Raw genomic sequence first — 27,395 nt, forward strand, 5'->3', positions numbered from 1 at the left:
ATCTCATTGTGGTTTTGATTTGTATTTCCCTGATGATGAGTGCTGTTGAGCATTCTTTCATGTGTCAGTTGGCCGTCTGGATGTCTTCCTTGGATAAGTGTCTATTCATGTCTTTTGCCCATTTCTTCACTGGATGATTTGTTTTTTGGGTGTTGAGTTTGATAAGTTCTTTATAGATTTTGGATACTAACCCTTTATCTGATATGTCATTTGCAAATATCTTCTCCCATTCTGTCGGCTGCCTTTTAGTTTTGCTGATTGTTTCCTTCGCTGTGCATAAGCTTTTTATTTTGATGAGGTCCCAGTAGTTCATTTTTGCTTCTGTTTCCTTTGCCTCCGGAGACATGTTGAGTAAGAAGCTGCTGCAGCCAAGATCAAGGAGATTTTTGCTTGCTTTCTCCTCAGGAATTTGATGACTTTCTGTCTTATGTTTAGGTCTTTCATCCATTTTGAGTTTATTTTTGTGTATGGTGTAAGAAAATGGTCCAGGTTCATTCTTCTGAATGTCACTGTCCAGTTTTCCCAGCACCACTTGCTGAAGAGACTGTCTTTATTCCATTGGATATTCTTTCCTGCTTTGTCAAAGATTAGTTGGCCATAAGTTTGTGGGTCCATTTCTGGGTTCGCTATTCTGTTCCATTGATCTGAGTGTCTGTTCTTGTGCCAGTACCATACTGTCTTGATGATCAGTCTTGATGATCAGAGCTTTGTAGTATAGCTTGAAGTCTGGGATTGTGATGCCTCCTGCTTTGGTTTTCTTTTTCAAAATTGCTTTGGCTATTCGGGGTCTTTTCTGGCTCCATACAAATTTTAGGATTATTTGTTCTAGCTCTGTGAAGAATGCTGGTGTTATTTTGATAGGGATTGCATTGAATATGTAGATTGCTTTGGGTAGTATCGACATTTTAACAATATTTGTTCTTCCTATCCAGGAGCATGGAATCTTTTTCCATTTTTTGTGTATTCTTCAATTTCTTTCATAAGCTTTCTATAGTTTTCAGCGTATAGATTTTTCACCTCTTTAGTTAGATTTATTCCTAGGTATTTTATGGATTTTGGTGCAATTGTAAATGGGATCGATTCCTTGATTTCTCTTTCTGTTGCTTCATTGTTGGTGTATAGGAATGCAACTGATTTCTGTGCATTGATTTTACATCCTGTGACTCTGCTGAATTCATGAATCAGTTCTAGCTGTTTTTTGGTGGAATCTTTTGGGTTTTCCATATAGAGTATCATGTCATCTGCGAAGAGTGAAAGTTTGACCTCCTCCTGGCCAATTTGGATGCCTTTTATTTCTTTGTCTGATTGCAGAGGCTAAGACTTCCAGTACTATGTTGAATAACAGTGGCGAGAGTGGACATCCCTGCCTTATTCCTGACCTTAGGGGGAAAGCTCTCAGTTTTTCCCCACTGAGGATGATATTAGTGTTGGGTCTTTCATATATGGCTTTTATGATCTTGAGGTATGATCCTTTTATCCTGACTTTCTTGAGGGTTTTTATCAAGAAAGGATGCTGTATTTTGTTAAATGCTTTCTCTGCATCTATTGAGAGGATCATATGGTTCTTGTCCTTTCCTTATTGATGTGATGAATCACATTGATTGTTTTCTGGATATTGAAGCAGCCCTGCATCCCAGGTATAAATCCCACTTGGTCATGGTGAATATTTTTTTTAATGTATTGCTGGAGCCAGTTGGTTAATATCTTGTTGAGGATTTTTGCATCCATGTTTATCAGGGAAATTGGTCTATAGTTCTCCTTTTTAGTGGGGTCTCTGTCTGGTTTTGGAATCAAGGTAATGCTGGCTTCATAGAAAGGGTTTGGAATTTTTCCTTCCATTTCTATTTTTTGGAACAGCTTCAAGAGAAGAGGTGGTAACTCTCCTTAAATGTTTGGTACAATTCCTCTGGAAAGCCATCTGGCCCTGGACTCTTGTTTTGGGGGAGATTTTTGATTACTTATTCGATATCTTTATTGGTTATGGGTCTGTTCAAATCTTCTATTTCTTCTTGTTTCAGTTTTGGTAGTGTATATGTGTCTAGGAATTAGTCCATTTCTTCCAGATTGCCCATTTTATTGACATACAATTGCTCATAATATTCTCTTATTATTGTTTTTATTTCTGCTGTGTTGGTTGTGGTCTCTCCTCTTTCATTCTTGATTTTCTTTATTTGGGTCCTTTTTTTTCTTTTTGATCAATCTGGCTAGTGGTTTATCAATTTTGTTAATTCTTTCGAAGAAACAGCTTCTGGTTTCAGTGATCTGTTCTACTGTTTTTTTGTTTTGTTTTGTTTTGTTTTTTGTTTTTTGTTTTGGTTCCGATAGCATTAATTTCAGCTCTAATCTTTATTGTTTCTTGTCTTCTGCTGGTTTGGAATTTTATTTGCTGTTCTTTTTCCAGCTCTTTAAGGTGTAAGGTTAGGTTGTGTATCTGAGATCTTTCTTCCTTCTTTAGGAAGGCTTAGATTTCTATTTACTTTCCTCTTATGACTGCCTTTCCTATGTCCCAGAGGTTTTGGGTTATGGTGTTACCACTTTCATTGGCTTCCATGAACTTTTTAATTTCCTCTTCAACTTCTTGGTTAGCCCATTCATTCTTTAGTAGGATGTTCTTTAGTCTCAAAGTATTTGTTACCTTTCCAAATGTTTTCTTGTGGTTGATTTCAAGTTTCATGGCATTGAAAATATGCACAATAGGATCTCGATCTTTTTGTATTTGTTGAGGGCTCCTTGTAACATTTTTGAAGAGTCTCCTTTGCAAAGGGGAAAATAGCATTATAACTAAATATTTAAACTTTTTTTTTAAATTTTTTAAATGTTTTTATTTATTTTTGAGACAGAGAGAGACAGAGCATGAACAGGGGAGGGGCAGAGAGAGAGGGAGACACAGAATCCGAAACAGGCTCCAGGCTCCGAGCTGCCAGCACAGAGCCCGACGCGGGGCTCGAACTCACGGACCGTGAGATCATGACCCGAGCCGAAGTCGGACGCTTAACCGACCAAGCCACCCAGGCGCCCCTTTAAACATTTTTTTTGAAGCACCCAGTAACCCCACCACCACCTCGCATACTGCCATCTGATTGTTTTAGTCTGTGCTCTTCCAAATGGCAACCACATCTAGGGTTGGGTTTTCTTAATGTGGTTGTAATGAAGGGGCTTCCCTCAATGTATGGCACCACACAACAGGTGCATGGTAAATGTTTGCTGAATGAGTGAAGGCATGAAAAAATGAATTGGAAGTTCTGATTCTTGTCTCCTTATAGACTCTCCCCTCTGATAGAGCTTCTCTCACATCTAGAAGGATGCCCACTTCCTCCCATAACACACTATATGCATGTGCTGTGGTTAAGACCTTGGGTTTTGCAGAGACCAGAATCAAACTTTGGTTCTACCTGTCAACTAGATATATGATCTTGAGAGCAAGTTACTCTAAACCTCCAAACCTCAGTTCTTTAAACTGGAAACTGAAGATACCAGTACTACCATAATGTTTGAATCATCATATGCTTAGCACAATAGCCAATATTTGCTCTTTACTATTATTGTGATGTTTCCATCTAAAACTTTATGCTTAGTCAAATAAGACCATATTGGCAAATATAAAAACATAATAAAAAATAGACTTGTTCCCTTTGATATTACAGAGGCCATATCAGTCCATCAAATAGGAATATCATAAATTAGGCCTTTCTTTAGCTGTTGAGTATTTAAGTTGTTTCAAAGTATTTGATATCATCAATTTATTGATGCGTCATTACTATCTCTGTATGAATAGTACTATAGTTTATTCTGTATGTGCATACATAAACTTTTCTTTCTTGTAAACCATTTCCTTAAGATAAATTCCCAAGGGTATTAGTGCCAGGCAAAGGCTGTGTATGACATGTCATGTAGGTGACTGTTGGTAAGTGTTGACATAATGCTTTTTCTTTGAATTTCTGATCGGACCATATTTGTCCTTACAGTTCCCAGAAAGAGGCACACTAGTAGATACACTGGAAATGTATTACATGTACCATCCCCTTCTCCAGAGAAGCAGTAAAGGGATTCCTATACCTCTTGGATGGCACATGCATTTTTTAAATTAAAAGAAAGTAATGTGGATCAAGGTAATTTTGATGATCCATAAAGACTTGTTTCTTTGGAGCAACTTTTTTATTTTATTAGGTTCCTTACCCTGAACCCACTGGGGAGTGATTTGTGCGCATATGAGTAGCATTTCTCTTTCATCACTAGTTGGATACTAGAGATTTATCTTGTTATTTGGTACTTTGAAGTCGTTTTGACTGTACCATAGCCTGACTGAGGATAAGGAATAATTTACTTGGAGTCTCACGGCTTCCATTTTGTTCTCATAAAGACCGATATTTTTATACAAGGTCAGTGAACTCACCTGGGGTCATAAAGCATGTCTGGATTGGTTTGTCATCTACATGCAGTAGGGCATCCAGCCAGGCCGGGAGGCAATAGCTTCGCCATCCATGGCACATAGCCTAAGTACCAGCAGGCAGACAGGCCTGGTAGCACACATCCCAACCAGCAGCACAGAGATAAGACTCTCTACTTTAATCCGGAATTGAGCAACTGACGGTATTTTTATTGTAGAAACCAGCAACACCTCCTGCCACTTTTTAAGAGGCAGTAGCCAGTACTGATTGTATTATAACTAATATTTCTGGAATTCATAAATGCAGACACTATAATTTCAGGCACTTTAACTATGCACAAGAATAATAGGCTTAAAAACAAGTCATAACTTTCTTTTCCATGTTGTATTGCTTTTGAGGGGGGAGGATTCTAATTTTCCAATACATCATCCAAACTCAGATGTTTAACACAAAATAAGAAGCCACTTAGCATCCATATTTATGATTATGTAAAACATGTCAGAATTATATTGATTATGAATACCTTTGCATTTCCCTGTAAATAATGAATTCTGAATGTGTGTTACCATGAAATAAATACAAATCAGCTAATAATTGGCCTTTCCGGTATCATTCTTGCATTATATGATTTTATCTAATGAGGTGGATGCTTCTTAAACTATTATTTTGCTACATCAAGTTCAGATCTCCAAACCACCTTTTAATTACAAATATTTTCTGGAAGTCTTACTTGAAGACTCACTTTTGCTCCCAAATAATCTTAAGCATAGGGGCACCTGGATGGCTCAGTCGGTTAAGCATCCAACTTCAGCTCAGATCATAATCTCATGGTTTGTGAGTTCAAGCCCCATGTTGGGCCCTGTGTTGATAGCTCAGAGGCTGGAACCTGCTTCGGATTCTGTGTCATCCTCTCTCTCTGCACCTTCCCTGCTTGTGTGCCCCCTCCCCCCTCTCAAGAATAAATAAACGTTAATTTTTTTAAATAATCTTAAGTATAATTTTCATAATTTTCTATTTTATGATGAATTTATGGGGAAACCAGACAGGGGTGCTAGATTCCTATGAGACTGGCCTATTCCATACACTTAGATTTTCTTGCACTCGGACCATGTATTCAGAAATCTGGTTTGCAGTGTGGTGTTGGTCATGTTCAGAAATTCCTAATTTACCTCACATATGAATTATGTTCAAGTGTTAACTGGAATTGATGTAAGCCAGCGTTTTTTTCTGTCACTTGCATTGTGTTGTTTATATCCATAGTTTATTTTGCCATGTGTTAAAAGGATCCATTCATCAAGGAGAAAATTCTGTCATTCTGAACAATTTTGGACGTTACTTTGAATACTTCAGGTGAAAGCAAGATAATTTTAATCACAATTAAAATACATGAATACACTATACCTGATCTGAAAACACATCAACTACAGCTAGACACTCAAAGTAGAATTTTACAGAGGAAGCCTCACTGATTTAGAATTTGTGGTACTCTGAACATGGGTTGTACTTTGCTTTGTATCCTGGCTTTGGAGCAAATAAATAAGTGTATCTACTGTTAGTATGCTGAGTCAGATAATGTGACATTTTATTAAGACCAGTTGAAATGCTTTTTAATTGGTTTGATAATTACATTGCATTATACAGTACTTAAAGACATGTAATTTGGCAAATGAATGCTTCTTGAGTCATGATTGCCCAGAAAAATGTGCACTTTTTTTTTCCCCTTTAAATGAATCCCTAGTATGGACTCGTTTGTAAAAACTGGCCAAAGAAACTGAATGTTAATTGAATTATATTTACAGATTTTAAAAAGCTGGCCACGTGCCCATCTGATTGGCTTAGGAAAATACATTAAAATGTGTCTAAATATTGATCTGCCTATCTAAAAGTCTGGCTTCGTGTCAGGAGCAGGAAATTTTCATTGAGGCTTAATTGATGTACAATATTATATTAGTTTCAGATGTACAGCATGATGATTTGATATTTGTGTCTGTTGCCAAATGATCACCACAATAAGTTTAATTAACATCTGTCACCATATGTGGTTTACAGAGTTTTCTTTCTTGTGATGAGAACTTTTAAGATGGACTCTCTTAGCAACTTTCCAATATGCAATACAGTGTTGTTAACTATAGTCTCAATGCCATATGTTATATCCCATGACATACTTATTTTATAGCTGGAAGTTTGTACCTTTTGACCCCCTTCACCTGTTTTGCCCACCCCTCACCACTGGCAGCCACCAATCTGCTTTCTGTATCTATAAGGGTATTTTTTTGTTCCTTGGGCTTTTTTTTATCCCACATATAAATGATATCATAAGGCATTTGTCTTTCTCTGTCTAACTTACTTCACTTAGCATAACACCTTCTAACTTACTTCACTTATCAATGCCTTCAAGAATTCTTTGTTAGGAGAAACAGAGTCCAGCAATGGACTCAGGTTGTTTCTGTATCTTAGCTATTGTGAACATTGTGCTTCAGTAACATAAGGGTGCAGATATCTTTCCAGGTGGCTTTGTTTTCTTTGGATAAATACTGAGAAGTGGTATTACTGAGTGATACGGTAATTTCTATTTTTAATTTTCTGAGGAACCTCCATACTGTTTTCCACAGTGGCTGTACCAATTTACAATACCGCCAACACTGCACTAGGGTTTCTTTTCCTCCACATCCTTGCCAAAACTTGTTATTTCTTATTGTTTTCATGATAGCCATTCTGAGAGGTGTGATGTAATATCTCCTTGTGGTTTTGATTTCCATTTCCCTGATAATTAGTGATTTTGTGCATCTTTTCATTTCCCTGTTGGTCATCTTTATGTTTTCTTTGGAAATCTATCCATTCAGTCTTCCACCCATTTTTTAAATGGATTGTTGGGTTTTTTGTTGTTGTTGTTTTGTTTTGGGGTTTTTTTTTTGCCTGTGTTCTTTATATGTTTTGGATATTCACCCTTTTTCAGATATATGATTTGCAAATATTTTCTATTCAGTAGGCTATCTTTTCATTTTGTTGATGGTTTGCTTTGAAGTTTTTAGTTTGACGTAGTCCTACTTGTTTCTTTTTGTTTGTTTTTTTTTTCTTTTCGTTTTTCTTTTTGCCTTTGTGTTTGTGGCAAATCCAAAAACTCATTGCCAAGATCCATGTTTAGGAGCTTAATATCTATGTGTTCTTCTAGGAGTTTCATGGTTACAGTTCAAGTATTATATCTATTATGAGTTATTTTTTGTGTATGGTATAAGATAGCAGTCCGATTTCATTTTTTGTGTGTTGCTGTCCAGTTTTCCCAGTGCCATTTATTGAAGAGACTGTCCTTTCCCCATTGTACGCTCTTGGCTCTTTTGTTGGAAATTTATTGACCATATATGTGTGTGGGTTTATTTCTGGGCTCTGTATTCTGTTCCATTGAGCTATGTGTCTGTTTTTATGCCAGTACCATACTGTCCTGATTACTGTACCTTTGTAACATAGTTTGAAATCAGGGATGGTAATGCCTTCAGCTTTGTTCTTTTTCAAGATTGCTTTGACTATTTGGGGTTTTTTTGTGGTTCCATACAGATTTTAAAATTGTTTGTTCTATTTCTGTAGGGGAAAAATGCCATTGGGATTCTGATAGGGACTGCAATGAATTTGTAGATTGCTGTGGATAATATGGATATTTTAACAATATTAATTCTTCCAGTCCATGAGCATGGAATATCTTTCCATTTTTTTGTGTTTTCTTCAGTTTCTTTCATCAGTATCCTACAGTTTTCAGTGTGCAGATCTTTCACCTCCTTAGTTAAGTTTATTCCTAGATATTTTATTCTTTATAGTGCAATTGTAAATGGGATTGTTACCTTAATTTTTCTTTCTGATAGTCTGTTATTAGTGTAGAAAAGCAAAACAGATTTTTGTACATTGATTTTCTATCCTTCAGCTTTGCTGAATCCATTTATTAGTTCTAACAGCTTTTGGGCTAGTTTTCAGAGTTTTCTATATATAGTGTCATGTCATCTGTAGAGTGACAGTTTTACTTCTTCCTTTTCTCTCCTTCTATCCTTCTAACTTTGAATGCTTTTTTTTTCTTTGTCTTGCCTAATTGTTCTGGCTAGGAATTTCAATACTATGTTGGATAAAGTGGCACAAGTGGATATCCTTGTCTTGTTCTTGATCTGAGAGGGAAAACTTTCAGCTTTTCATCATTGGGTATGATGTTAGCTGAGGGCTGTTCAGGTATGGCCTTTATTATGTTGGGGTACAGTTCCTCTAAACCCACTTTGTCGAGAACTTTTATCATAAATGAGTGTTGAGTTTTGTCAAATGCTTTTCTGCATCTACTGATATGATCATATGATTTTTCTCCTTCATTTTGTTAATGTGGGTCTATCACATTGATTGATTTACAGAAGCTGGACCATCCTTACATCCCTGGAACAGATCCCACTTGATTGTGGTGTATGATCCTTTTAATGTGTTGCTGAATTTGGTTTGTTGATATTTTGTTGAGTATGTTTGCATCTGTGCTCATCAGGGATATTGGCTGGTAATTTTCTTTTTTTGTGGTGTCCTTTTCTGTTTTTGGTATCTGTGTAATGCTGGCCTCATAAAATGAATTTGGAAATGTTCCCATCTCCTCTGTGTTTTTTGAAGAGTTTGAGAAGGATTGGTATTGATTCTTCTTTGAATGCTGGGTGAAAGCAGTAAAATTTTATTAGTGATGAAAGCAGTTACTTTTTGGTAGTCCATAAACAAAATACTTAACATAAAAGTTTAAGTGATTTTTAAAAAATTCTTTACTGAATAGCCTAGTATTAAATTATTTGTATCCTTTTTGATTTTTAGGTGATCCTGAGCAGTCCTAAGAAAGGAAATGAAAAAAATACTAAAAACATTTTTAGCATAACCAGATGTGAATTTGCCATGTGAATTCTGGCATGGGGAATTGATTATGAAGTAACATGATACTGTGAATTTATCCATGTATGGTATCTTTGCAGAAAAGATTTAACCTGACAGGCCTGACTGCTGATATTTAGGAAGGCATGCCTGCAAAGCTGGCCCTTGGCTGGCATCTGGGATCTTTGATTTGGGAAGGTTCCCAACCTCGAAACTAATAAGAGTAATTCACCTTGCCTAGACTGTTCACGCAAGCACTATGGTTTATGCTGAACACCTGCTTTCATTCTGGGAGTCTGGAATTTTGCTATGTGCCAGGCAGAGACTGCCTGCATGACCAGTTCCCAGTTAAAACCTTGAGCACCAACTCTCTCAATAGCTTCCCTGATTGGCAGCATTTCACATGTGTTGCTAGGGGTATGAAGCAAACCCTGTGTGACTCCACTGGGAGTGGAAACTTGGCCTTAGTTTTTTCCTGGAGTTTGGCCCACGTAACTTCTACTTTTGCTGTTTTTACCTTGTATCCTTTTGCTTTAATACATCATAGCAGAGTAGCACTATATACTGGGTCCTGTGGGTCCTCCTAGTGAATCAGCAAACCTGGGGAGGGGGTGAGTTGGGAGCTCTCAATGTGGCACTTTATTGGTGGTAATTCAGAGGAGAACCACGTGTTGTTGGTATTTACATTGTTTGTGAACAGTAGGGCTCAGCGTCACAACACTTGAGAGGCAATGCTGGTGGTAGTACTCAAACATTCTTTCTCAGTGCATCACGTAAGACTCTTTCTCCAAGTCATCCAAAGAATTGCCAGTTATGGGCTTGCTACCTGTTTTTATATTTAAAGGTTAGTTCTTTAACTTTCTTTTCTTAAAGAAACTTTCTCTTAATCCCCAATGATTAGCACTGTGCCCAGTTTAATAAATGTTGGATTTAACTGAAGAGGCCTCTGGCAGAATGTGAAGCCTTTGATCTTTCCTAGCCCCGTCCCAGCCCTGCCTCCCTGCAGTGTCTACACCCACATCCCCTGTTCCCTAACACGCGTACTGAGAACTGTGCCAGGGCTATTATATAACTCCAAATATTGATGTCTACCTAGCTCCTTTTTGCAAAACAAGAAGAAATTTCATCTTTAGAATTTGTTTATGGCTAAGTACTCAACTGTTAGCATAACTATTGTGTATATTTGACCACATTTAACAGTAATGATTTTTAGTATTTATTATATGAGAGAGTCAGAATCTAAACTCCCATCTGTGTGTAATCATGGCCCTAATAAATCGAAAAGTGGAGTATGCATATGCCAAATGAATTGACCATGCTGTCTGAAAAAAACTTTTAAATAATAAAAATATTCTCCAGCTTTGGTGCCATAAATCTTGTCCACCTTTCACGTGTAGCCAACAAATTGTAAATTGCTTTTCCCCTTCCTTTTGAAGGTATTGCCATACCAGTTGTGATGTCAGTGCTATAGCTGGCTGACATTTAAACACTTAGGGCAGATTCTGCTATTGTTTAAGTTTTACGATGCTCTCAGCTCATGGTTCTAGAAAGCCACAAGTTCGTATGAGTACACATTGGGCTGGATAATTGCTCCTGTAAGTCTGTATCAGGTAAGGAAAGATCAGGAGGAATTGTGCAGGTAACTCAAAGCAAGAACCCACACTTTCTTAACCTCCACTCACCTTCATTTTGTCTAAAATGAAGAACCAAGTTTCTGCATTTCTGAAGCTCTAGAAGTCATTTAATTGTTTTTAATTTTTTTTTTAAGTTTATTTTTGATAGGGGTGGGACGGGCAGAAAGAGAGGGAGACAGAGGATCCAAAGTGGGCTCTGGGCTTACAACAGAGAACCCTATGTGGGGCTCAAACTCATGAACCATGAGATCATGACCTGAGCTGAAACTGAACACTTAACTGACTGAGCCATCCAGGTACCCCTAGAAGTTATTTTTAAATATAAAGTATTTTTATATGAAAGTGCTAAAACGTACCTATTTACTTGCAGGGAAACCAAAACTTCTTGCCCAGTCTTCTGACAAAATCTATATTGTATACCTAGCAAATGCATGATTTAAAATGTAATAACTAGCAGCAAGAGTAAAAATTTTCTCTGGGAAACTTCCTAGAGAAAAAAAAATAATCTGATTCAAACATGTTAGTAGATGCTCTTTGAGCTGAAGACAATAGGAAGTACTTGAGAAACCACCCAAGGATCTTCTTACTTGGGTGTGGGTAGCAAACTCAACTCTAGATTTAATCTAATATGTGGAATGTCTAGCTACTAATGAGACAGGATGGGCATCCCTGACAGCAGACCTTTTCAAAGAATATGTGTGTTAGACCAACATAATCCTCAAAGAATGGCCATCAATGCATTGTAGGCAGACCGGCATTGGTCCAGAAACATTAGTCATTGGTCTACAAGTAGATCATCGTAGAAATTGACAGTATTTAGAAACTTCTGTAGTAACTTGACATAGCATGGCATCCAAATATGTGATAATTTTTCTAGTAAATCATTGTACTGTATTTTGTAGAAGTGATGGTCTGTGATAGATTGGACTTTTTTTTTAACAGCCTTTTGCCACACATAGTTTAGGAATGTTTATTAAAAATTCAGTTTCCTGGAGCTCCTGGGTGGCTCAGTTGGTTAAGTGTCTGACTTCATCTCAGGTCATGATCTTACAGTTCATGAGTTTGAGCCCCACGTCAGACTCTCTACTGTCAGTGCAGAGCCTGCTTCAGATCCTCTGTCTCCCTCTCTCTGCCCCTCCACGTGTTCCCCCCCTGCTCTCAAAAATAAATGAACTTTAAAGAAATTTTTTTAATTTAATTTTATTTTAATTTACATCCAAATTAGTTAGCATATAGTGCAACAGTGGTTTCAGGAGTAGATTCCTTAATGCCCCTTACCCATTTAGCCCATTCCCCCCTCCCACAACCCCTCTATTTGTTCTCCATACTTAAGAGTCTTTTATGTTTTGTCCCCCTCCCTGTTTTTATATTATTTTTCTTTCCCTTCCCTTATGTTCATCTGTTTTGCCTCTTAAAGTCCTCATATGAGTAAAGTCATATGATATTTGTCTTCCTCTGACTAATTTTGCTTAGCATAATACCCTCCAGTTCCATCCACATAATTGCAAATGGCAAGATTTCATTCTTTTTGATTGCTGAGTATACTCCAGTGTGTGTGTGTGTGTGTGTGTGTGTGTGTGTGTGTGTGTGTGTGTGTATAGCTACCAACAATGCAAAAGAGATCCTCTTTCTCCGCATCCTCGCCAACACCTGTTGTTGCCTGAGTTGTTAATGTTAGCCATTCTGACAGGTGTAAGGTGGTATCTCATTGTGGTTTTGATTTGTATTTCCCTGATGTTGAGTGCTGTTGAGCATTCTTTCATGTGTCAGTTGGCCGTCTGGATGTCTTCTTTGGAGAAGTGTCTATTCATGTCTTTTGCCCATTTCTTCACTGGATGATTTGTTTTTTGGGTGTTGAGTTTGATAAGTTCTTTATAGATTTTGGATACTAACCCTTTATCTGATATGTCATTTGCAAATATCTTCTCCCATTCTGTCGGCTGCCTTTTAGTTTTGCTGATTGTTTCCTTCGCTGTGCATAAGCTTTTTATTTTGATGAGGTCCCAGTAGTTCATTTTTGCTTTTGTTTCCTTTGCCTCTGGAGACATGTTGAGTAAGAAGCTGCTGCGGCCAAGATCAAGGAGATTTTTGCCTGCTTTCTCCTCAGGAATTTGATGACTTTCTGTCTTATGTTTAGGTCTTTCATCCATTTTGAGTTTATTTTTGTGTATGGTGTAAGAAAATGGTCCAGGTTCATTCTTCTGAATGTCACTGTCCAGTTTTCCCAGCACCACTTGCTGAAGAGACTGTCTTTATTCCATTGGATATTCTTTCCTGCTTTGTCAAAGATTAGTTGGCCATAAGTTTGTGGGTCCATTTCTGGGTTCGCTATTCTGTTCCATTGATCTGAGTGTCTGTTTTTGTGCCATGAGGAAATTTTTTTAAAAATGCAGTTTCCTGGATCCCAACATACACTAGTGGCACTCAGATCTCTGGAAATGGGAACAAGTCTCAGGAACTGACATTTAGCATGCTGCCCTGGTCATTCTTTTTCATGCTGAAGTTTGAGAACTGCTTTAGGAGAGGAGCCAATAACGTGGCTAAGATATTTAACTATGAGATTAACTTCTGAAAGCTATCCACTCTAATACTCTAATGACCAGAGTTGCAAAAGTGGCAACTCGTACACATTTGACTACAGCCCTCAGGGAGGAGTTTCTTTTACTGGCTGACAACACAACCCAGGTAAACGGAGACTGGTCCAGTTCCATTGCTAGTTTTCGAGATGCCTTTGTGCAAGACACCCTCAAAGGCTCTTCACTGCCATCTGCAGGAAAGTAGTTGTCATAATTGTATTAATGAAAGGCATCTAGGTATGCGAGGGATGCCAGGACCCTTCAATGCAGTTCCTTGTGCAAAGCTGGCATAGCCACGTATCATGCCCAGGGGAGGGAAAGCAGCCAGCTTCCAGGTGTTGCAGTTCAAGAACTTGTTCCATAGCTCCTGATTAAAACACTGAAGCTGGAGCACCTGGGTGGTCAGTCAGTTAAGCATCTAACTTCTGCTCAGGTCACGGTCTTGTGGTTCGTGAGTTTGAGCCCCACATCTGGCTCTGTGCTCTCAGTGTAGAGCCCACTTCGGATCCTGTCTCTCTCTCTCTCTCTCTCTCTCTCTCTCTCTCTCTCTCTCTCAAAAGTAAACATTAAAAAAATACATATTTTTGAAAAATGAAAACACTGAAGCCATTCTCAACACCATAGACACAGGTCCTGTGACACTCCCTGATGAAGAACATACACATTGTTTGTTGCAGGTGTAAGGTAACCAGAAAAAAGTTGGGGGATTTAGTTCGCCCTGGGCACATGGCTTTCTCATTTGCAATGTGAGTTCCTTACAGATGATTTTATGAGGAGGGGACAAAATGTTCCTAGAGCAGTAATTATCAGAAGGAGGGAGACTCAATTATCGCCTGTGCTGTATCTTCAGGTACTGATACCCGCTCTCCTCGGTGACTTCAGGAGGAAGGTTCTTGCCCTTAGCTCCACCTGAATCGCTGTCACCTTCGGCCTTCCCGAGGAAGGGGTCACAACCCGGCAGCAAGTCAGCCATGGAAGAGGAAGAAGAAGAAGTGGGTTGTGGGAGGAAAAGGGGAGGAACAGACCAGTAGCTTGAAGTTTTGACATAGCTCTTGAGAACAGTTTTGCTTTTGAGACTTTGAACAGAAGCACCTCCTTCTCTCTGTTAGGAATATCTTTTACTCTCAGCCACACTACTACGTCATGGCTCTCAAGTCATACCTTTACCGGCTTCTAAACAGGATGCCATTGTCACCTCTGGACCAGCATCCCTTTCTCCTGCTTCCCTGTCTCCCCTTGTCTGCCAGGCTGCCCCATAGGTGCAGGCCTCACCTCCCTGAGCAACTTCTCTGAACCCCCAGACAACATTTGGCCCCTGCTCTCTTCTCTCTCAGTGGCCCTTATGCGTGAATTTCTCTGGCTGTAAGGGTTTTCATGGTTGATTAATTAGAAATATAACTGTCCTCTGCAGATAGATATTGCCTCTAACAGGAGCTAACTGTTACCACCATCTTTTTTTCATAAAGGATACCTCTTTCCTAAAAGGCATAAGCATATATATTTGCTTGAAGTTTAAAGGATGTGAACAAAGGTGGTGGTGGTGCTGGGAAAAGAAAGCCCCCTAGCCTAGGATAAGGTTTGATAGCACTCTATTTGCAACATAGGGAGATAATTTTGATATTATGAATCTTAAACTCTCTTTCCCAATTCCATCTCTTTCCATTCATATGTTTTATAATCAAGAAGCTATTTTATAGCCCTTGTTTTTTTTTTAAAACATGTGTTTGTTTGGAACGTAAGAGCCCCACTCTTGCAAATGAGAACAGAACCTGTCTGTGGACTGCAACACGTGAACTTGGAGAATGTAAACCTCACTCACTAGATTATGTCTTGTTAAGTACAGTAACTGTGCCTCCCACAATAATCCTATGAATCCTATGAATGTATAACAGTACCACATCTCAGGCCCCCACAGCCCCTGAGCCACAAACAGGCCACTTGCTGGAGGTTCTGACACTGCCACGGTAAAAGTAACAGGAAAACGAGCCCAGGGCAAGTGCCTGTTGCTACAATCATTCCGTCCACCACACTCCAGAACGTTCTCGCTCCTGCTGGGAGTTGTTCATTGGCTTCTAACTTTCTTTCCGCGGCAGGAATCCTCATCATGATGTCCATGTGCAGCGAAGTGCACGTGTATGAATACATCCCGTCCATCCGGCAGACGGAGCTGTGCCACTACCACGAGCTGTACTACGACGCGGCCTGCACGCTCGGCGCGTACCACCCGCTGCTCTACGAGAAGCTGCTGGTGCAGCGGCTGAACACGGGCGCCCAGGGGGACCTGCACCGCAAGGGGAAGGTGGTCCTGCCGGGGCTCCGGGCGGTGCGCTGCCCTGCGCCCAGGCGCGTCGGTCCGCACTCTTGAAGAGGGGCTCTTGAGAGCCCATGTGCAATAAGGTACTACTGTCGTACTCTGAGTCCCAGAAGAATACTTGAAGATATATTTTAGGCAATGTAGTCTTCAGTCTTTAGACTGTAATTTAGTGGTGGCCGCGAGAATTCCTCTTTTTCTAAGCCATTGAGTATTTATTACTACTTTGAATACAGAAATGGAGTTTAAAAGGAAAAAGCTCAAGAAAGATGCAAAAAAAAAAAAAAAAGAAAAGAAAAGAAAGAAAAAGCAAATGTGTGACGAATGGGTACTATACCTCCAGAAATGTTAGCCTTTTCTTATGCCGTGGGCACCCCTTATCAGTGTTGGTTTCAGCTACAAATTTCTTTCCATGATATACCTGATACTATGAAATGGTTTATACACCCTTGTCAAGGTACGGTATCTATAGCACCTAATGTGTCCCTTGTACATTCATTCGTTATTAAATACCCTAGAGTTTATGACAACCATCTGAATTATCACTCAGATGTGTTTAACAGCAGAATCCCCAGTATATGTTGAGAGATGCACATGTTCCCCAACCGTTGCATATTCCCCAGTTCCATTTCCCATTGCCCACTGAATTTTTGCTTTGTTTCTAAAACCATAAAGCATCCATCTCAAGCAGTCCAAGAAAAAGCCACTCCTGGAATAGCACTGCAAAGGAGACATTTTGTTTTCCTGCAGTATTTTCTTACTCTGGCAAGTAGACACAGAATCACTGGGCTGGCTGCAGGGTGGCCCGGGACCAGGATGTTCCCAGCTCCAGCTTTTGCGCACTGTACCTCCTCGGCTGCCAGTTCTCACAGCCCTTACGCTGTTACACTCCAGACACTTGTGACCCCCTTTTCCGTGAGGAAGGGCTCCTTCCAATCTAGAAGAATTTCGGAGCCTTCACTCTGTGCTTCTGGGGATGCACACCTGTCTCTTTCATGGGGATTTCTTTCAGGTCAATATCAGCTACTGGAAACCTAGCAGTGATGTTCTGGATTTTCACTAATTCTCCCTACAGACAGACAGTGAGGAACCCTGCCCCTGTTTTCACAGATATATTTTATGTCAGCAACACACAAGCCACATAATTAAGTAAAATTGTGTGAAAAGGTTGCTCTTTAACAAGAAGGAAAATACCTACATGCTTGAGAGGCAACAGCTCATAGAGGGAAGGAAGGTGTCACCCCAGTGCATTAACTGTATTCGGTTCTGTTTTCTTTTGGTTTTAATCTCAGCTTTTGTCACTGATACATTGAAAAACAGGTTTTTTTGCTATGAATGTAGTGAAACAGAAACATTTTGGAATACCTTAATTAAACATACTATCTCTCTATATAACCGAAACATTTTTCAGCAGTACACATAAGACTTCTTTTCATTAAAAATCTGTTCTCCCTTGCAAGCGTGTAGATGTCAAGAGAGTTTTGTGGGAAAGTTTTTTTTTTTCTTTTTTCTTTTTTGTTCCAGGATTGGTTTTTTCCTGAGTGCTTTCAAAACTACTTTCTTGAGCAAGAATGGTTTATAGAAATTGACAGCTTCTGTTTGGTTAGGCTAACTCCCCAGAAATCAGGTTAGGTAATAGACATCTCCTATGGCTTATTATGATAGTGAAGTGTAGGAATAACTGAAAAGTTTTAATCATGACGGTATCCACTAAAAGCCTATTTTTAGAACTTTCTTTCTTGAACTATGAAAATAGATTCATAATTTTATCCTACACATTAGCTTATGTGTGAGCAGACATGGTCAAGCCACTTTTCTCTCTGGTTTCCTGAAAGACCTTAGTTTTGTCCCCATGTGGAGTAAGGAGTTCAGTGACTGGATGCTGGTGAGGTAACTCTGATCACGGTGAGTGAGCAGTCCTCCTGTGGCCTTGGTTCTCCCTGGACCTTCCAGGCTCTGCCTTCAAATGCCCATGACATTGAAGTTCCTTTGATAGCCTTCCTGGTGGATTTCCTTCTGACCTTCTTTTTATCCAGGACAACCCCCTTCAGTGACATAAGAGCTTGGCTAAAGGAAAATTTATCGGGGTCAATATAAATATTCAAGTTCAGAAGCCCCAGAAAACACTTCAAAGATTTTTAAATAGCATTTTGTTGTAACGTGTGTACTTTAAAAAGTCCTTTCAGTCTCACTGAGGTTACAAGAAAGACTGAAGAGCATAAAGGAAATTTAATTAAAATTTTTGAATTTATTATGGCCTTAAAGACTCTTGGGAATCAGGGTCTGTTAAACATTCAGAAAATGTGGTACACATATTAATATAGCATGGCTGGGCATTCTTCTGTTTGAAAGTTTAAATTGTTTAGCCTCTCAAAAATATCAGGCAGTTACAGTTAACATGATGACTGCATCTGGTATTAGCTAAATTGGTCCTAAGTGGTAGTATTTTGCCAGACATTGATTAAGTCCTTCTAGGCTACATTTACTGAACTGCAATAAACACACAGCTCTTCTGTGGAGTAGTTAACAATAAATGCTGTCCTATTACATTTCTCCCAGGCTCTGTCCCTTCTAAAATGCTCCATCCACTTCTGGAAGGGACACTGATAAAATCCTTAAGGTTCAACCTGAAACCATTATCTTCAATTGAAGATAATTTCAGGAGATCTTTGGTGGTGGTGGTTGTTATCACAAAGAAACAAATGTTGACCAAGGATGACAAGGCAACTTTATCTAGATTTTCCCTGACTAGTTTCCCCAGTTCCTCTACCAGGTATGAGGATGGGGTTTAATAGGTGTTGAAAGCTCACTGTCCCCAGGGAATACCAGTGCCAGCCCTGCGTACCTGACCTTCCCTCCAGCCCAAGTCCTTAACAAGACTGCTTTTATCGAGAACTTTGTGCATAGGCCAAGAGGTGGTCAATTAAAAGTTGCATATATGCACCATGCAACATCAAGGGCATGTATTAAAATGAATATAAAATGTATTAAAAGTGAGGGACTTTTGCACATCTTCCAATTATTGGGTCTTTCCTTGTCTGCCTGTATGTAGAACTCCAGGAGCCCTGCGTCAGTCACAACACTTCCAGTGTCTCCTGCCCTAGGTCTCTGAGCCAGACATTTAATCAATCCTGAACTCACCAGTAATAATCTGTCATTGTAGCCATAGTGTCTGGACAAAGCAATGCTGAAATAATCGTTAGCATTTTCAAAATTGGGAAATAAAAGTAACAGTTTGAAACTACCATGGGATTGCTCTGTTACGTGTTTATGAGCCAGTTCCTTCCAGTGGAACAGATTAATACCTTATGTTGTTAGCTGACCCTTCCGGGCAGGAACACGTACATCCACTGAATTAATTAGGTCTAGGTCCTGTTCGGCTGCATTAAGTGAGATCAGTCTCACGTGAGTAATGGCATATGATGGAAGCATTTTTTATGCACAAGTGACATGATTCAAGTTCTCTCTCCAGCCTGTCTTAGAGATCAACACACAGTGCATGTTCAAGGCTGATAGGTAGAGTGACCTGGTCTCATTTCTGCTCAACTATGGGAAGAGGCAGAGAGGGAGGTAGGGAATTATCGAGAAATCCATGACAGGCCAAATAGTCTCTGAATATATTCTGATACTCTGTCACATTATCCGATTCGACTTCCCACTTTCTGATAGGTTAGAACTCTTTCTCAGTTGTGACAGCCGACGAAGGCAGCTACATTTAGAAGTTAACTGCTTAGGTAAAATGTGCCTGCGTTCAAACTTGTTTCTTTTTATACTCTGGACATTTCCATTGTGAAAATATTCTGCATGTTCTTGTCACTTGGGCATTATTTACACAATTGGTAAATGAAAGGTATCTCTCTGTGAATTCAAGGATAAAATGTAAGTTCTGATTCTTGTTTTCTTAAATAAATGAAGCCTTTTAGTAAGACGTAATAATCCAGCATACTCCTCTACAAGCTTGGAATGATAGAATTTAAAGAATTAAAGACATTGCTATAGTTCTTACTTTTGTTACAAAAGTGTGCATGTAGATATAGTTATATAATTGTATATATACGTATCTACACACATGTTGGTTTTATATTGTCTTTTTTCATCAAACTTTTCCTAAAACCTTTACAACCAATTTTATTTTAATTATGCAAACACCAGTGTTTTAATAGAAAAACGTAAATGTTATATGTCCTTCTATTAAAAAAAAATTCGGTCTTCCCACACACTGATATTTTACACACCCTGGGTATGTTAAAAAGTATGGCAGAAATATTTAAAAGGCACTATGCAGGTAGAACCCTGAACACTGTGGCCTCATCAGAATGTGACGCCGAACATTGATGAGAAGGTTATTTATTATATAGCTCATGGCTTTTACAAGGTTGGGGGCAAAAGTGAATATTGGCTTCGTGGAAAATAGTCTTCTTACCAGGTAGGTTTCACACAAATTAACTGCACTGATAGTGCTAACACCTAACATTTCTGATGCCGCACATCTTGTTCTACTCCAGATAAAACATGTATGACATTTTTCCGGTGGGAACCAGTGAACTTTTTTAACAGCTTTGGGAATTTTTTTGTATGATAATTTTTAAACTGGAATGTGTACCCTTCAAACTAATGAAGGCCTGAGGTTTTTCCAGGAGTCACATTTTAAAAGTGTTTGTATACATTTTAACACCTTTGATATTTTCTATTTTGGTTTTGTATATTTTTATGTATACACAGTGTACAGACTTTTTTCTTGTAAATAAAACATGTTTTCATTTGTCTAGAAGTTTCTGTGTTTTAATTTGTAAAAGTCGCGGATACAAATGAGCGACCGGCAGAATCCCGAGCCATCCCTAGGAGAGGGCGGCACAATGCCAAAATCTCATTAGAAATTTGTACACAAGGTAACAACAGCATGCCCTGGAACTGAGAGTAGGGCCACCCCTGGGGCCTCAGACCGGAAGCAGGGGCCGTCTTCATCCAAGGGGTAATTGTCAAATGCAAAGAACCACAGTGGCAAAAACAAGCAGGAAAGGCGTATTAGGCTCACGTATCTTTAGGTGGAGTTAGTAGCCCAGCATTATGGTTAATTTATCGCCTTGGGAGACTCTTCCTTAGCTTGACAGGGTTTCGGGTCTTAGAAAAAATATGTAAGTTATTATATATATGTAAAATACATGTAAGTTATTAGAGGGAAGGCCTAGGGTCAGTGAAGTCACCTTAACCCACTGCAATGTCAGATCAGCCTTGGTATTTTTGTGCTTGCTGTGTGAAGGGAAAATCGGTTAATCAGGCTCCTAGAAAGAAATTCCCAGTCCTTTGTGCTTTCTGGGTGGAATGTAAAGGGAGCCTTGAAGGGAGGCGTTCGGGGTATTTGATGTGAGGACTGACATGAGCAGCTGGGGAATTCGGGAGACATAAATCACCTCTGACTGTTGTGCTGAATCAGAGAGGGCTCCCACTACCTTTGTGTTACTGTCATTTTTCTTTTCCCACAACATGACTGCCTGCTTCCAGATCATTAAAACGCAGGCCTTGCCCTGAGGGCCCTGATTAGAAAGATGCTCAGAGAGCAGCCAGTGATGAGCCGGCCCCTCCCTGGACATGGAGGTGCCTCCTCGGGGGACTGGCTGGTGGTCTCTGCCGTCTGGATGCTCTTGGGAGGACTGAGTGGGGAGAACAGGACCAACTTTGGGTAGGCTGCACAGAGATGAGGGAGGAACAAGGGGAAGGAGACGGGGATGAAGAACAGGGTAAGGAAAGGGAAGGCTGAAGTGAGGGGGAGTGAACTACAAGTGCCAGGGATCTTTGACACCACTTGCATAGCAAAGGCATCCGGTCAGAGACAAAACTGCCTCCTGGCTAAAAGCTCAGCAGGCTGACTGAGCTCTGTGCACTTAAATGTTGTGTTCGAGAGACCCTGGAGCACAGAGCCCTGCAGGCCAAACGCCCTCCTGCACTAAACGTCTACTGGCCCCTCATTGCCTGGAACAGGGGTTGGCAAACGGCAGCCCACAGCCTATTTTTGTAAATAAAGTTTTATTGGCACACAGCCCTGTTCACTTGTTTACATGCTGTCTACGCTGCCGCATACAAAGAGCTTAGTTGCGACAGAGACCTCACAGTCCACCTGCCAAACCTAAAACATTAATTATCTGGCCCTTTACAAAAAGGTTTGCCACCTCCCATTACAAATACAGAGGCCCCCACCCTTATTCATGGTTTTGCTTACCATGGTTCAGTTTCCCAAGGTCAGCTGTGGTCCAGAATCAGATGATCTTCCTGACCTATCACCAGGAGGTCAGCAGCAGTCTAACACTATGTCACAATGCCTACATCGTTCACCTCACTTCATCTCATCATGTAGGCATATTATCATTTCACATCATCACAAGAAGGATGAGTATGGCACAATCATATACTGAAGACCACATTCATATAACTTTTATTGCAATGTATTGTTACAATTGTTCTATTTTATTATTAGTTATTGTTCATCTCTTACCATGCCTAATTTATAAATTAAGCTTTATCATAGGTACATATGTATTAAAAATACATAATATATATAGCACTAAGTACTATCATTGGTTTCAGGAATCAATCAGGGTCTTTGAATATATCCCCTAGAGATAAGGTCGGGGGTTGGGGGCACTGTACAATTTACCAAGAACTATTTAAGCAAGACTTGTAGTAGATGGTTGCACATAGATCTCACAAAATCACCTTCTAAGGCAGATATTATATTAGCCCCAGGAAAGTTGGGACTCAGAGAGGTTAATTCATCAGTGTATAATCACACAGCCAGGAAATGACAGAGGTTGGCTTGCAACCCTTGTCTGACTTCAGAGCCCACAGTTGGAACCATTATGTTAGGCTTTTTAAAGCAGTCTCTAGTACCTAGAGGTACTGCCTTAATATTCAAGTATCCCATACCCCAATAGTCCAAGGGCTCAGCTTTTCAGGATAATTATATTTTGAATATTTTGAGAAACCGTGCTATGAAATGTATGGAGATTAACAAAGGATTCAGGCTTTTCAAGTTCTCTGAATACCCAGAACACTAAAATGCATCTAAACTACATGTGTCAGGCAAGTATAACTTTCATTTTGTTATTAGAAGCCAGTGTCTATGTTCGTCACACCTAGTGAGTAGAGTACCTCTTATGTGGAGTAGAGAAAGCACACGCACAGAGGCCTGGCGTTCCATCGACTGTATTCCCAGCTACTGTCCTAACTAAATTGCATCATGCTGGAGAAACAAGCAGTACTTAACCTGAAAACAATGAGATGCCAGCTGAGAAACTGATCACAAAAATAAAAGAAAAATCAATGACTTTGAGAAATGTATTCCTGTCATTACTGACTTCCTGATCCTCACAAGGAGGGAGAAGAAAAGAGGATTAGAACAACAGCATGCCCCTTGGCTGTCTTAAAAACAATGCTGGCCTAAAGTCACTGCAGAAGGTACTTTGGAACTGCTCTTCTCCTCTATGAACCTGTTTGAGTGAGGTCTGGCACAGAGCATCTAGGGGAAGACACACAGTCACCTTGGAAGCCATATTGGGTGGCAGTAAACGAAGAACCAGCGGCCATGATACTGTGGCTGCCTCACCATAGGCTCTCCAAGAGGCTGACCTAGGCTCAGAGCTGACCTAGGAATGCTGAGCAAGCAATGGTGTTCTGGACAGCTGTCATCTACACGGCGGGAGTGTACGAGAAGCATAGCTAGTTTTTTTCATAACTAAACATTTCTATCTTAATTCCCTTTCCCAACAGAAGGTAAAAGCTACCATATTTCATCTCGTCTAAGACATCACTAAGTATGAGATACATCTTTCTTTTGTGTACCACTAGGGGAGAAAATGCTGTAATTAGTGAGAATTTGTGTGCTGTCAAACACAGTAGCTACAAGCCACACAAGTCTATTGAACAGCTGAAGTGTGGCTCATCAGATTTGAGATGTGAAATGTAAAATACACCCTGAATTTCCAAGACTATGAAAAACGAATGTAAAATATCCTAATCATTGTGTTATACTGATGACATTGAAGTGGCATTTTAGACATTTTGGGTTAAATAAAAATACATGAAAATTAATTTTACTTGTTCCTTTTTACATTTTTAACATGTTTACCAGAAGATCTGCAGTAGCTACACTCACGTTATATCTCCAGGAAACAGGAGTTACTTTGAACTCGTATATTTGCTGAAAAGACTTTTAGGCTTATTGGCAAATTTTTATGACATTAGCATGCTTGTATATATAGAAAAGCAAAATACAAGTGGAACACGTTACTTAAGGTATTCTTAAAACATTTGTATTCACAGGTTCTCTCTTCTGAGTCACTTTTTGGATAAGAGTCATTGATTTTCCATGATTTTTCAACCCACAGTTGTCCTCTACACTATCAGAAGCAATGATGATACACCACTTCTAAAGGGTGTACTGCTATCATCTTCAGGATTTTCTTCGGAGCTACTGATATAGTCTGCAATTTTAATGTCCACAAGGAGATAAGAACAAATTCTTAAGACTGCTGACTGGCAAATAGTGATGGCAAATTGCATTTCAACTTCATGGGTGTTAAAATATGAGGGGAAAAAATCTTGGTGTTAATGAAAAAACATATTTCTAATCTAGCTTGGATTTAATCCCATTCTTTCCCAGAGTTGTATTTAAATTCTGGACTGCAAAAAAGTACTTCTGAGGTGGCAGGGTAAGGTCTTCCAGAAATCCCCTCTCTCCATAAAAGCAACAAGAACACTGGAAGAAATTGTTGCAATCAAAATTTTCAGACATTAGGACATTAACTAAGGGATTAAAACAATCCAAGGAGAGTGTATTCAAAAAAAGTGGCTAAATCACAGTAAGACAAGTGAGCTTTGTAGCATTTTTAACTTGCCTTATTCTCTTCCCGTTCTCTCCAGTTCTGTGAGACTCTTGATAGCTATCAACCATAGCAGCCACTGGAGGGCCAGAACAGCTTCTGAGCTTCCTGAAAGCCTCAGAGAACCATCCTTGTTTGACGTTTCTTGCAGCTCACTGCAAAAAGCATTTCTCAGAGAGTGTAGGTCTTTTACCTAACTCAGAGCCATCTGGAGCTAACAGCCTTATCACTAGGATGTTTTTTGAAAACAAGCAGCAATTCTTTAACATCACAGCTGTCTGACAGCTGAATGCTAACCAGTTGAAGCTAATGAGAGGCTGACCAAAAACCTTAGAACAAAATAAACCGGGAAAGAGATGTCTGTAGCAGGCTTTGAAAAAGCTTTGATGTCTTCCTGTGAATCTGGAAGGCTATGCACATATGCAGGGATGTGTGCATGCCCAGAAAAGACCCAATATTCAAATGTTGAAGACATGCTTCAACACACGTTAGACCCCTAGGCAAAGGCTAGGTGGCTTAATGGCTCAAGGCATTGAAAAAAAAACCAATCACTAGTTGAACACTAAAGTAACTGGGCAGAGACCACAATGGCTGCAAACACAAGGAATACAGACGGTATTTACATAAGTACTTCGAAGAAATCACTAAATAGACAAATAGCAAAAAAAAAAAAAATAACCATTGAGAAGGGAGGAGGATCTGATTTCCAGAATTATCATATAATTCTAAATGCCTAGTTTTTAACAAAAAATTTATGAGACATAAGACAAATAAGAAAGTACAGTCCAAAGACAGGAAAAAAAAAAAAAAATCTATAAGGAAGACAGATGTTGGACTTACTGGACAAAGACTTTAAATCAGCTATTATAAATATGTTCAAAGAACTAAAGATAACCACGTCTAAATAATTAAAGAAAAGTGTAAGAACAATGATTCACAAAATTAAATATCAATAAATATATAGATATAGATATTATAAAAGTAATGAAATAGAAATTTTAGAGTTGTAAAAGATGATACCTGAAATTAAAATTTAGCTAAAGAGGCCCAAAGCAGATTTTAACAGGCAGAAGAAATAACTAATGTATTTGAAGATATATAAACTGGACTTCACGAAAGTAAAAACCTTTATGTTTCAAAGGACACCATCAAAAAAGTGAAAAGGCAAGTCATAAAATGGGAGAAAATATTTGCAAATCACACATCTTATAAAGGTCTAGTATCTAGAATATACAAAGAACGTTTACAAATGTATGATAAAAAACATAGAAGCCCAATTTAAATGAAGTGATAATTCTATGCAGAAGATGTACAAATGGGCTTGCATCCCATGAAAAAATGCTCAACATCATGAGTCATTAGGGGAATGTAAATCACAATCACATAATACACTTGGCACACACAAGAATGTCGATAATAAAAACCAGACATGACAAGTATTGCTGAGAATGTGGAGAAATTTGAACACTCTTACTCTTCTTCTGGGTTGTAAAATGGTATGTCTGCTTAGGAAAACAGTTTGGTGGTTCATCAAAAAATTAGATATGATGACCAAATGCCCCAGCAATTCCATCCTAATCTCTGGAACCTGTGATTATAATATGTTACATGACAAAGGTATTGTGGTGCCTGGCTGGCTCAGTCAGTAGAACATGTAACTCTTAATCTCAGGGTTGTGAGTTCAAGCCCCACATTGGGCATAGAGCTTATTAATTAATTAATGAATTAATTAATCATTAATTAAAGCAAAGAATTCGCACATCGCAAAGGATAGTAAGATTGCAGGTAAGATTAATCAGCTGACCGCAAAATAAGTAGATTTATTCTGGATGATGAAGGTGGGCCCAATGTAATCTTTAAAGTAATCAAAGAATTAGGGAAAGATACAAATAAGGAGATCCAGAGAGGTGGCAATGGATAAAGATCATTTCCCAGAGTTTCTGTCTTTGGTGATGAAAGAAGAAAACTATGAGCCAAAGACTATGGGCAGCCTCTCCAAGCTGGGAAGGGCAAGGAAGGGAGAGCCTCTGGAAGGGAATGAAGCTCTGCTGGCACCTTGATTTTAGTCCAGTGAAATGAATTTCAGACTTCTAAAATACAGAAATATAGGATAAGAAATTTTGTCATAAGCCAGTATTCATGGTAATTTGTTGCAGTGACCATGGAAAATGAATACAATGCTCAAAATAATTCTAAACATATCCACAGAAAAACTCATACCTGAATATCCATAGAAGCCTATTCATAACAGCCAAAAAGTAGAAATAACTCAAACATCCATACTGATGAATGGATAAGGAAAATGTGGTATATGCATTCAATGGAATTTTTTTTCACCATAAAAAAGAATGAAGTAGTGATATATGCTACAATGTGGATTAACCCGAAAACATTATATTTAGTGAACAAAGTCACAGAACAAGTATTTTATGTTTCCATTTATATTGAAATGTCTGAAATTAGGCAAATCCATAGAGACCTAAAGTAGATTAGTGGTTCCTGGAGACTGGGGCAAGGGGGGGAACAGGGAATGACTACAGATGGGTATGGGGTTTCTTTTTGGGGTGATGGAATGTTCTGGAAATAGACAGTGGTGATAGTTGCATGAGCCTGTGAATATGCTCAAAAGTACTGAATTGCACCCTTTAAAAGGTGAACTGTGCAGTATGTTAATTTTATCTTAACAAAGGAAAAATAAATAAGTCTTATTTATTTATACTCAAATGTATTTGTACTTA

The 27,395-nt window shown here is 39.0% G+C and overlaps 1 protein-coding gene across 3 annotated transcripts in view; it reads left to right on the forward strand.

The window, feature by feature from the left end:
* ST6GAL2 (ST6 beta-galactoside alpha-2,6-sialyltransferase 2) overlaps window positions 1–20,476 on the forward strand; it is an 84,554-nt gene extending 64,078 nt beyond the window's left edge. For all 3 annotated transcript variants that reach the window (XM_042931848.1, XM_042931847.1, XM_042931849.1), the window contains exon 6: window positions 15,564–20,476. In XM_042931848.1, the coding sequence (XP_042787782.1) occupies window positions 15,564–15,835 (272 nt within the window). In that variant the 3' untranslated portion in view covers window positions 15,836–20,476. The remainder of the gene's footprint in view (window positions 1–15,563) is intronic.
* The last annotated feature ends 6,919 nt before the right edge of the window (window positions 20,477–27,395 follow it).

The sequence above is a fragment of the Panthera leo genome, chromosome A3 (genome assembly GCF_018350215.1).
Source record: "Panthera leo isolate Ple1 chromosome A3, P.leo_Ple1_pat1.1, whole genome shotgun sequence".
Taxonomy (NCBI): domain Eukaryota; kingdom Metazoa; phylum Chordata; class Mammalia; order Carnivora; family Felidae; genus Panthera; species Panthera leo.